This window comes from Siphateles boraxobius, unplaced genomic scaffold (assembly GCF_051911475.1).
Source record: "Siphateles boraxobius isolate OS27281-9 unplaced genomic scaffold, OSU_SipBor_1 8, whole genome shotgun sequence".
Lineage (NCBI taxonomy): Eukaryota > Metazoa > Chordata > Actinopteri > Cypriniformes > Leuciscidae > Siphateles > Siphateles boraxobius.
Window position 1 is genome coordinate 18,798,229 of NW_027509208.1, and position 13,380 is coordinate 18,811,608.

General features: G+C 38.0%; 1 protein-coding gene across 1 annotated transcript in view; it reads right to left on the bottom strand.

Annotated features, from left to right (window-relative positions):
• Positions 1–4,182: 4,182 nt before the first annotated feature.
• The window catches only part of lrrc52 (leucine rich repeat containing 52), a 53,415-nt gene continuing 44,217 nt past the window's right edge, over positions 4,183–13,380 (bottom strand). The window contains exon 2 of the mRNA XM_077220493.1: positions 4,183–5,847. Within this exon, the coding sequence (XP_077076608.1) occupies positions 5,495–5,847 (353 nt within the window). The 3' untranslated portion in view covers positions 4,183–5,494. The remainder of the gene's footprint in view (positions 5,848–13,380) is intronic.

Below are 13,380 nucleotides of genomic sequence, written 5' to 3' on the forward strand. Positions count from 1 at the left end.
AAGATGAGATGAGACAAGACACAACGACAAAAGAAGAGGAGAAATGAGAGGGGAAGGTGTAAGTGAGTCTCATTTGGGGAAATTCTGCAGAGCTTCATGCATGATGGACAGAGCGTGACGGACACACCTCCACAGACAGCAAATCGATCCAGCAAATTTAAAGTCTCACAGAGCACAAATTCATTCCTGTGCTACTGAAAGTACAGCAAGACCTTTAGAACTGCCTCTGGTCCCAAAGCTCCTATCCAAACCAACAGAAAAAACCCCACAAAAAAACAAGGAACTCAAATCAATATTATTTCCTAGACTTCATCAAGAATGTAGAAGAAAAACGTTGAGACTATGTCTCAAAAACTAGTGAGCTGCCTGACTAGAATGCATCTACAATGTCTGAAAAAATGTGTAAGAGTTGAACCTTATGGGTACAACAGCTCGTCCCTTTAAGGGTACAGCCCCAATGACATTCAATCCTTGTACCTTATCTACCCCTAAAAGGTGGAAATAGTAATTTTTAGCCTTTAAGTTCTACAACTATGAACTTTAAGGTACAAAGTTGTCCCTTTGAGGATACTGCACCAGTGACAAGCTGTTGTCCCCATAAAGGTATTATACTACATTTGTTTCTGAGAGTGATGCCTAAATTGTTGTCTATCTGGGGAGTTCACAGTGTTCCATTCAACTTTGGTCAAGAGGTTTTCTACTTTGAATATCAGCCTTCCAACAATAAGTGTTCTGCCAGGAAGAGGATGCATAATGAAACACAATCACAATGCTAGCATTGACTTTATGACTAAAAGTGCATTGACTTTATGCACCAAGTAAGAAATTTGGAAATTCTTATGTAATGAATAATTTATTCCGGCTGTCGAATCAGGTTCATCTAGGACCCGAGGCGATTCCACTGGGTGAAAGAACTTTTAATGGTCTCCCAATTCAGAATTTGATTAGAAATCCTATAAAATTGCTTGGTTTATGTTGTATGACATACTGTTACATACACTCTCAGAAAAAAATGGCACCAACAGCTTGCTGATGGGGCAGTAGCCTTAAAGCAGGGGTGGGCAACTCTGGCCCTCGAGATCCATTTACTTGCATAGCTTTGCTTGAACCCTAATCAAACACACCTGTATAAGCTTATCTGTGTTTTTTGTTCATGATTACTAGAAAGTGACAGGCAGGAGAGTTTGATAAGTATTGGAGCTAAACTCTACAGGAAAGTGGATCTAAAGGACCAGAGTTGCCCAGCTCTGCCTTAAAAAGATAACTTTGTACCTCATTTATACCTAAAGGGTTTATAGTAGTACATTAAGAGTACATTTTACTACAAGGTAATAATTCACACTTATTACTCCTAGCTTAGTTAAATTCATACTCTACACACATACCTAAATCCTTGGGGACCTAGACGTTCAATGACACCTTTCAACTTTCCACAAAGCATTAGCTTCAGCCGTGGATTAGCATGAACAACAGAAACTATTCCTAAAAATGATAACCATCATTTTGGCTGCATTTGTTTGCTGGATTCTGCATATACGTCAGCCTCTATTATTCATTTTCTGTTTTACTGCTAGCAGCTGAGGTTGCATTTATTCATTCACAAAGATATAGCAGTAGTTCAACTCTGTGCTGCTAGTTCATTAGCGCTCTGTTGAGTGTATGTGTGTGTGAGTATCTCTACAGATCTTCCCGACACAGGCCACCCCTGCTGCATTGCTGATGGCTCTTGCGGTTTTGGAGCTGAACTGACTGCAGTGTTGTGGCCTGGAGACTCAGATAAAGTCCTGCTCTTGCATTGAAATTTACTCTCGGATAGCACTGTACCCTTTATCACCTCTTATATTACACATTAATATTCATAGAGGAATAAAATACCAATACAACCCCTCCCCAATATCTCTCTTCTTCTAAAGGCTGCTGACAGTCACGCATGATCACTCTCAGAGTTCACAGCAGGTGAAAATGGCATACACACTGCAGCATGTTGCTATAACGTTTACCACCTCTACTGTCCATCCTTATATTGCCACATGCTGACATCAGCACAATACATTCAACCTCTACTGTATGTTCCTGTCGTAAGAATTATTTTACTTTTTTTTGAAGAAGAAGTCTCTCCAGGTACTTCCTGGCTCAACTGTTCACACATAATATTGTTCCCCTAAAGACATGGTATTATTAATCTGTCTCAGAATGGGGTAAACACTTTGGAAATAAAGCTGACATGGTGAAACCCCACTGTAACCCGAAACTAACGAGTGAGAGAGGACAGAACGATAGAGAGAGAGACAGTGAACCATGGGCTGAAGAACTGAATGAGATGAATGGACACACACACACACACACACACACCCACACACACACACACACACACAACACAACACAACACGCACAAAGTCCTGGGTTGTGACCTGAAGTTGAGACTTCCTCGCTGAAAGGACCAGCTTGTTGGGCTTTATACAGACTTCTTAAATTTAATCAAATTTTCAACATCTAGTGAGTATGTGCCCACAGACATAGTGTGTAATTTCTGCACCATTAGCAATATAGTTTGTTAGATGTGAGAAGTGGAGTGGAGTTGCATTATTTTGACTTTAGTGAAGAGAGGGTTTTGTATAGCCGGGATGCTTTCAAAAGATACCACTACCTAATGAGGGTAACACATAATAAATAAGATATTTTTAAAAAGCACTTTGATATTACAAAAATATAAAATAAATAATTAATATTAAATGTTAATTATAATTATATATATATATATATATATATATATATATATATATATATATATATATATAAAATATATATATATATATATATGAAGAGTTCAGATGCAAAAGCCTCTAAGTACCATCTGAAATTTTCTTCTAGAATGACAATTAATAGGTAATTTTCATTGCCATTTAAGTGAAATTACTGAACTTAAATATACGAGCTTGATAAAAATCAAGACTATTTGTTTGACTGATAACCACGAAGGGGACATAGTGATGGAAAAAATATGAGATGAGAAATATGAGAATATATATATATTTTTAATTATGAGATTGAAAAATTATACCTCAATGCATTTCCATTCGCTCACAAAAGTATCACATTCCACCGAGAAATTCTCGGTCTCACACAAAAGAACTGAAATATAGTTTTTCTTCCCACTACATATTATTTCCATCACAACAGATTTGCGAGCGTTTATTGGAAATGTTAAAAATTCCGTTTGGTGTCACTAGATGTGTGGAAATTACCCACTGCGGCTTAAAGGAAAAGGCAGAACAAGAAGTCAACTGAATATAGCTATAGGAGCTATAGATTTATAAAAGCAGCAGCTGAGATATTTTTGAGAGTGTCCCAGGCCACGGACATCATCCCCTTAAGCTCTATAACCCGTTATAGATGGATTTAGCAACCCTCAATCACCACAAACACCACAAAACCAGCTTTCCTTCTCCACTAAATACCAGAGAAGAGAGGATGTAACTGCTCAACACACTCTTTTTGAGGCTAAATCTAGGGATGAAATATGCTAAAACAGATTTGCTAAAAGAGTTGCACCACTTTATGTATGCGGTAATTCAGGAGTAAAACTGCTTCTTATTCACTAACCACCTACAATCCAGTTTCACCAGGCTCTAAACTCTGTTAGTATAGTGCTCCACCATGAATATTTACCAAATCACTTCAAGCTATTGCCGCCTGCAGAAAAAAATTGAATTTAAACAAGATATTTGAGTCTCTAGTGATCATGGCAGCAGCAATCGATCCAATGATGGTCAAATAATGGAAAATAGCTATAGATCCAGATGTGCTGTGCTGTTAGTATTTTAAAGAGCCGATTCAGGTGTCTGGATTGCTGTAGTGATGCTGTTCAGTAAAGTATGCCAGATTGTAGTAGTCTGCTGAATCCTCCACAGCCTAGAGCTGGACAGCAAGACGAGGAATTGTGCTGAATTCAGAACTAATTTTTGGGTGTGTTTGTACCATTATCACAATTTCCTTATCATGCAACTAATGATAAACAACTAAAATGCAGACTAAAACGACACTCTCAGTGGGTGCAATTCCCTCCTGAGTGCTGTTGGTGCAATGTGAGGAAAGAAGGGTAACTTTAGCTCTGCCCTTGAGTGGCATGTGGTAGCCACGGGAGAAATCACATTTGATTAAAAAATTAAAGCCTTGCCAAAATTACAGAATGCTGACATACTTTATTCTTCACCACCTATAGCGGTTTTGCTGCGACGAGCCACACACACTCACACACCCACACACTCACACATTTCCCTCTATTGCTCTCAGTATCACCTGGAGGTGTTATTGCTGGACTGGTTACATCTTGTGTGTAAGGCTTTTCGGTGCAGTGCATACAGGCTTACTGAGATCAATATGTCCCGTCCAATACAGGGCTCAACAATAAGAATGGTCTGGTGGCCCGGGGAAAAAGAGAGATTTACAGGACTCTTTAGGTGCAGTATTAGGTCAGTGCTGACTTGTCAAAATGTCTTGCATTCATTAATCATGAAATTGTGTTTTGATTTTTTTTTTGTGTGTAAAAAACAGTTGTGCTGCTTAATATTTTTTTTGTGAAAACGTGCTACTCTTTGTCAGGATTCTTTGAAGAAAAGAACAGCATTTATTTGAAATAGAAATCTTTTGTAACATTATAAATGACTTTATTGTCACTTTGGACCAATTAAATGCATCCTTGCTGATTAAAAGTATTAATTTATAAAAGCAAAATCTTACCGACCGCAAACCTTTCAATTTATTAATTTATTTATTGATGGCAAATGTAGCTATTCATTTTTGTCGAGGGGAAAGTGAAAATTACTAGCCTGGCCGCCTTATTGTTAAGCCCTGCAATATAATGTTCTCAATCCATCATCTGAGCAGTCAGTCAGTCTGTGACCCCTTAAAAAAGCATTTTCAGCCTTCCATGGAGTTGTGCAGACAGTTTAGAAGAGTCTTCTGTCTTCCATTCGTTCATTTCACACTGCATGAGTCTGGAGAGACTGCCTTGTATATTTATATTCCTTTCTTTAACCTATCTCAGGTTTTATTTTCTAGCTTGGTCACTGGATTAGTTTTCAAGCCTCTCTACCTATCCATCTTTTTCCATTTTCTTTCTATCTCGCTGTCTCTCTCATAAATGTGAAACACAGTGCTGTCACCCTGCCCCAACTACATTACTAACACTGGGGAGAGCATTGTGTGTGTGAGAGCATTACTTATCCAAGACCAACCCCAGATCTGTCAAAACCACAGTTCACTGTGACCCACTCAACGATCTCTCTGTCTGTCCTTTTTCCACCTATAAGAATAGAAATAAATCTAATCTGTCTGTCCTGCCTTTCTCTTCTCTTAAACTAAAACTAATGTTGACACATTCTAAAAAGTGCACTTAAAACCTCTTTATAGGAAAGAAAACTCCTTTGCGAATCTGTCCGCAGCTCGCTGTCTGTTCATCAAAGATTTCCCAGCGTCCCTCTCTGACCTCTGGTCACACCTGCATGCCTGGTTTGCTCATGTCCCCATTGCCATGGTTACCCCCTCCTCCCCCTCCTCCTCCTCCTCCTCCACATCCCGCCCCTCGAATGACTGTCTCCTCCTCATCGTCGCTGTCAAGCTCCTCGCTCTTCCTCTTGCTGTACCGCTCGTACAGAACCATGAGCACGCCCATCACCCACGCCGACACTGTCCCGGCGCTGAAGATGACGAAGCCGATGGCGATGAAGAACAGGTAGTCCCAGTAACCCAAGCCCTGGTGGCATTCTGACCGCAGCTGCATGCCCACCTCCGCCAGACGCTGACCCAGCATGTCCGGGGGACCCAGGCACACCGTCTGCCCCTCATCTAGACAGGGAGAGAGATGAGTGGATGGGTGAGGATGAGCGCAGGAATAAAACAACAACAACAAAGTATATATATATATATGTATATGTATTTCAAATAAATGCTGTTCTTTTGAACTTTATCTTTAAAATATTATCAGGTTTTCAATGTTGATAATAAGAAGAAATGTTTCTTAAGCATCAAATCATCATATTATAATGATTTCTGGAGGATCAAGAGACACTGAAGACTGGAGTAATGCTGAAAATACAGCTATGCTACCACAGGAATAAATTAAATTGAAAATATATATAAATACAGGGTGATACTTAATTTTTGGGGTCCCTTTTAAACATTCTGTTGACTATAAGTAACTTTGCAACTACATGTCAACTTTCATGGCTAACCCTAACCCTATCTAATAATACTCTACTAATACTCTAATGAGAGTTAGTTGCCATGTAGGTGCAACGTTACTTATAGTTAACAGAATGTGTTAAAGGGACCATAAAAATAAAGTGAAACCAAATACAGTCCTTAAAATATTATAAATATAGTTAATGTATTACTATTAATAATATTAAATATTTAAATAACAACAAGAGCATGTTCTTTATTAAATACACTCAAGGTCTGTTTATTTTCCCCTCTGTGTCTTTTTCTTACACTTGCATTCATATAAGCAAAAACTGGCTCAGCACACACACACACACATACACACACACACACACACACACACACACACACACACACACACACACACACACACACACACACAGACACAGACACAGACACACACACAGACACACACACACACACACACACACACACACACACACACACACACACACACACACACACACACACACACACACACACACACACACACACACACACACACACACACACACACACACACACACACACACACACACACACACACACACACACACACACACACACACACACTGTCTTGAGCCCTCCAGCAGTGACCCTGAGGAAGAAGCAGGTCAGTAATCATCATCCCCATCTTAAAGCCTGAGTCCAACAGAGCATCAGCCTGTCAGCTCAACATATCAGCCTGACAGAATGATTTACAAACACACTCAATGAGACTGAGGCTGACCACAAATGAACTTCTGTGATCTTCAGCTGTTTCTCATTACACACAGTGGGTGCCCAGCAAACAGGGAATGTTCTCAAAACTTCCCTAACATTCTGGCAAGGGTCTCTCAAAGTTATGAACAAACGTTTTCAGTAACGTCAACATAATGTTCCCTTTAATAATGTATTCAGAACGTTCGCACTACACCCTTTTTTATATATCGTTCATGGACTGTTTTTTTCTCTGAAATGTTTTATTTGGATGTACGTCTTTAAAAAAAACACTTTACAATAAGGTTTATTAGTTAATGTATTAACTAACATGAACTAACCATCAGCAATACTTGTTACTGTATTAGTTAGTCTTTGTTAACTTTAGTTAATAAAAATACAGCTGTTCGTTTGTTCATGTTAGTTCACAGTGCATTAACTAATGTTATCAAGATTTTAATAAATTATTAGTAAATGTTGAAATTAACATTAACAAAGATTAATAAATGCTGTATACTGTAAGTGCAGTTCATTATTAGTTCATGCTAACTAATGTAGTTAAAGCTCCAGTAGGTAACTTTTGTAAACAAATATTAGTTAAAACTGTCATTATGTCCTGACAGTAGAATATGAGACAGATAATCTGTGAAAAAAATCAAGCTCCTCTGGCTCCTCCCTGTGGTCCTATTGCCATTTGCAGAAATACACCGCTCCCGGTCAGAAACAACCAATCCGAGCCAGGAGGAATGTCTTAGCAGTGTCAATCACGCTCGTGTACACGCTGATCACCCCTCTCTTGCACAGCGCGAGCGCGTACCGTCGTTCGTGACTCTCCTGTTCGAACTCGTTCATCCAAATGAACGAATCTTTTTTCGTTCGTTCATTCAACGAACGGAATGACTCGAAAAAAGATTTGTTCATTTTGAACGAGTCTTTTTCAGAGTCATTTCGTTCATTCAACGAACGAAATGACTCGAAAAAAAAATGTGTCCATTTTGATGAACGAGTTCGAACAGGATCACGAACGTTCATCACAGAACAGAGCAAGGCGAGCATTTGTGCTTATAAAACTTAAAGTTTTTTATTTATTTTTGAAATGACCGATCGTTTCGCTAGATAAGACCCTTATTCATCGTCTGGTATCGTTTAAAGCCCTTGAAGCTGCACTGAAACTGTCATTTGGTCCTTGAAATGTTTGTGTCCTATTGAAGTCCATTATATGGAGAAAAAGCCTGGAATGTTTTCATCAAAATCCTTCATTTCTTTTCGACTGAAGAAAGAAAGACATGGACATCTTGGATGACATGGGGGTGAGTAAATTATCAGCAAAAGTTTTTTTAAAAGTGAACTAATCCTTTAACGTTATCTTACTAGCTATTTATAACATATAGAAAGAGTGCAACGTTATAAAGTTAAGTATGTATTGCAAAATACATAATGATTTGAGTTTGTAGTCAAAGTATGGGCAGGCAATAGTCAATGTAAAGCATATTGTTGATGTTTCGTCCCTATTAGTGAATGTGCCATAACTGTTTATCCGCCGTCATCGGTGGTCCTGCTTACTAGCCTGCGCGTTCACGGCAGGCTCTGCTGTGGGGGAGGAGCTGTGGAGGGAGGGCTGTAGCAGCAGAGAGCAAGAGGGTTGGACCTGTAAGTTGTGCTTGTTCAAATTTTCAGGCTAAGTCAACATTTTCTCAAAACTCCCTACTGCAGCTTTAACTAATGTTAACTAATGAAAAGCGTTATCGAACTTTTAAAAGTAGCGTTCCCATAATGTTTGCAAAATGATAAAAAGCAATGCTCCCTTAATGCTTGCATAACCACAATTTATTTTCTTGGATGTTTTGAATAGCCTAATGGGAACATTAGCAAAACGTTCGTAGAACATATTTTTGTTAGCTTGGTACTTCATAAAACATATGAGCGATCACAAAAAGAAAGATAAAGAAGTCTCTTTTCTTCATGTCCTTCGCCTTTTTGACATTTCAATAAATATATTTTTTCCCCCCAAAATAATAATAAATGCCTGTTGGTTTGGCAGTATAACAAATACCCATGGCATTTTAAGATTATATATTTACATGACTTTTCCAGGTCTAGAAATTACTTTTAAAATGATGATTCCTTCTCGAAGGTGACTCAGTTTAAATCTAGATTAAAGACGCATCTCTTTAGCCAAGCATTCACATAATGCATCTCATAACCTTATACGGTTATATCAGATAAAATGCACGATTATCCTTGCTTAATGTTATGAACAGCAACATTTGACAATTGTTGACTCATGTTCACCAGAGAAGTGTGGAAAAGACCACCAGGTGCTAAAGACAGGGATTACAGGTAACTAATCTTCCATACAGGCAAAAATAGCAGACTGACATTATGCAAGTCATTATAATGATTAGTGTGTCCCATATCCTTGTGAACTGGGCCAGGAACAACCACCTGCCCCAGCAGAGACAGTGTGACCTCTGGGCTTTATTTGCTGTCAAGCTGGTCTCCTACTACAGCCATATGAGCCATGAGGTAATATCAGCACAAACAAGATAAATGTGGAACTATTTAAGGCGCTCTGTGCTTTTATATCAGCCACATGCCGTCTTGAAGGAATGCTCTGTGAAGGTATTTAACCACTCTAACTCTGTAGTTAAACTTGGTCACTTGTGTTTTTACAGCTTAGATAGTAATGAAAAGACCAAGTCTGAACTTTGATGCCCTTCAAGATGCAATTAAGGTACATGTTTAGTGCAAAAGGATATAATTTACAGCCCTAATAACACATTTTTGCACACAAAATTGACAAAAATATGAGCTACTATTAATCTCTCCATAACACATTGACTTGCGCTGTAAATGCATTACTGTAAACAGTTTTAGGTTTATTTTATTATTTTATACACTACTTACTGATCAAAGGTTGGGGTCAGTAAGGCTTGTTTGATTTTTTTTTTTAAAGAAATCTCTTTCCCCAAAGCTTAAAGGACAAATCCGGCCAAAAATGAACCTAGGGGTGAATAACAGTTGACCGTTCTCTGGGATGCGTTTTCATGATAATCGAATGTACCCAGGTTTAACGTTATTTTTAGTTTAACCACAGATTAGTTTATAACGCTAGTGTATGGGGCATCGAATAAGTACGAATAAAAATCTTTGCGTATACAAGCAGGAGCCATCTTTGGAAAACAGTCTCAGTCGAACCACGAACGCCATGTTACGTGAGCTGAACTGTGACTATCGACCAGGATGTAGAACAGCGTTCGTGGTTTGACTGGTCGAGACTGTTTTCCAAAGAAGGCTCCTGCTTGTACACGTGACGTGTACTGTCTTTATAACCCTATGTAGGATCCCTATATACCCTATGGAGGATCCCTATACCACTCTACAGACAAAGCGTTGTGGAATTTTTCGGTTCGCGTACCTACCCAAAGTGATAAGATAAAATAAAAATTCTGCATCAAAATTTATAGACAAGTAGTTTGTTTAGGCATGGTTTGTAAGGAATTACAAACCTGCGAACATATATTCAAACGCACATAACTATAGAATCAATTCTTAATGCGCATGTGAACGCCATCAGCGTCTATCACAGGTTCACGTTTAAAGTCTGTTTAGAGAGAACGGTGCTTAGCGGCCCCTAATTTAATAACAAATGATCATTTAGACGGAAGTGAACCAATCAAAACTAACTTTAGCTGGAAAAAACATTTGTCAAGAGCCACTATAAAACCAAACCAATCTCTGTTACCTTAAATTATATGTTTATCTCTGTAAAGCTGCTTTGAAACAATCTACATTGTTAAAAGCGCTATATAAATGAGGATGACTTGACTTGACTTGACTATAGAGTATCTGCTTATTAAACTGTCTGTACACTTACAAAGTTCTCAATGCTTCGGTTTGTAGGCAGGGACCCTCATTATGCTTCCCCATACACTAGCATGATGCCCCATACACTAGCGTTATAAGCTAATCTGTGGTTAAACTAAAAATAACGTTAAAACTGGGTACATTCGATTATCATGAAAACGCATCCCACAGAACGGTCGACTCGGTACCCATATGTTATTTACCCCTAGGTTCATTTTTGGACGGAATTGTCCTTTAATTTATTTGATCAAAAATACAGTAAAAACAGTAAAGTGTTTTAAAATGTAATTTATTCCTGTTATCAAAGCTGACTTTTCAGCATCATTACTCCAGTCTTCAGTGTCACATGATCCTTCAGAAATCATTCTAATATGCTGAATTGATGCTTAAGAAACATTTCTTTAACAGTTGTGCTGCTCAATATTCTTTCTGATGTATAGAAAGTTTTTAAAAAGCATTTATTTAAAATATATATTTTTTTCTTACAATGTAAGTCTTTACTGTCACGTTTGATCAATTCAATGCATACTTGCTGAATAAAATAATTTATTTCTTAAAAATAAAATATATTGACCCCAAACTTTTGAAGTAGTACATTGGTTAATTCCGTGACAACTCAACCAGAGGTCCCCGGCTCAAATTTATGATTTTGTTAATATTTTTCTGTACAAAGACAAACTTAAATAGTGATGAAAGCCAACATTTTAAATGCCACATATGTATATTTATGGAGTAATCCACTATTTTGTAGAGGGGGGTCAAAATGACAATTTTCACATGAGATTTGGAGCCAAATTAGAGGGGGCAAAAATTACTTTGGAAAGATAGCAGCATCATTATCTTCTTTTTACACAGAGATCGGTAGGTCTATGTCAAGTCAAGTCAAATATATTTATATAGCGCTTTTCACAATACAGATTGTATCAAAGCTGCTTCACAGTATCAATCAAAACAACTTAACAATGTTTGTTTATTACTTGGAAAAAAAGACATCCAAGTTTGGTAGAGCTAATCAATGGTATGATTGGTTAATTAATTTGAATATCCCCAACTGAGCAAGCCAAAGGCAACAGTGGCAAGGAACCGAAAAACTCCATCCAGTGACCTAATGGTGTCCTAACACCCCATCAAATGACCCAATGGAGAAAAAAAAAACCTTGGGAGAACCCAGGCTCAGTCGGGGGCCAGTTCTCCTCTGGCGTTTATGAACTAAAGGCCGAATTTACAGTAACTGTAAGATAAAAATGTATATGAATGCCTGGCTAAATAGATGCGTCTTCAGTCTAGTTTTAAACTGGGAGAGAGAGTCTGAGCTACGAACAATATCAGGAAGGCTATTCCAGAGCTTCGGAGCTAAGTGTGAAATCTGTTGACTTTAGCAATCTTTGTTGCATTATATGCCAACAATGACAGTTCAAAAATGGCAAAAAAACACTTCTTGTGTTTTTTTTTTTGTCTCAAGTTTGCATGCCTGCAACTCAAGAAGTATTAAAGATATCTTAATATCCTTTTAGATTCTGGTTCTTAACAAATTTTCCTTTTGGAATCTTCATCTTCAAAGCCCTATATAATTCAGTCCCAGAGATATGGAGATCTAAATGCGGCTCCATGAGTAAATTGGTCAATTGCACACATTTTCAGTGGTCAAAAATCCAAATGTGGGTCACTTTTAATTTTTTCTCTGTGTAAAAATACAATAATGATGCTGTCATCTTTGTAAAGTAATTTTTACAACCCTGTCAATTAGCTCCAAATCTCAGATGAAAATTGTCATTTTCACCCCCCTCTACAAAATAGTGGATTACTCCTTAAATATACATCTGTAACATTTAAAAATTTGCCTTGCATCACTATTTATGTTTATTTTTCTACAGAAAAATATTGACAAAATCAGAAATTTGAGCCGGGGAAGTTTCCGAAATTTGGATGATTTGACACTACATGGCCTTATTATTGTTGTTGTTGTTTTTGTTAATAATAATAATATTAATATTAGTAATACATTATAATTTTTTTCTATGGCAACTGAATCCAGAACATTCCTTCAGACCACAAATCTTAGATATATTTGACAAAATGTTATAAATAATTTCAGGCCATAACATCTCCCAATTAGTTCTATGACATAAATACTGTCTTCCTATTAGCACATGGCTGCTCGAGGAGCTTGTAAAACTCTGCTCAGTCCCCACATTCATGTGTTTATTTAGGCAATCATAAGACTATTTGAGTTCAAACTGACAGGACATTAGATTGCACAAGCGTATGCACATGAGCTATATTTGGCTGTTTCAGGCACATGAACTAGGGCTGATATGGTTTGGTCTGCACTGTGGTGACAAAAATTAATGTGTTTCTTTGTGCTGCATGGATCAAAGATTAACGCAAAAAGCATTTGCAGTGAACAAACCTAGATGGAAAGAATGTGATACTGAAAGGACCTCGACGCCCTCTAATGTTTCTTTCTCACACACACACACATGCGCACGCGCGCACGCACGCACGCACGCACGCACGCACGCACGCACGCACGCACGCACACACACACACACACACACACACACACACCTTTTAAACCCCTTGCCAAAAAGT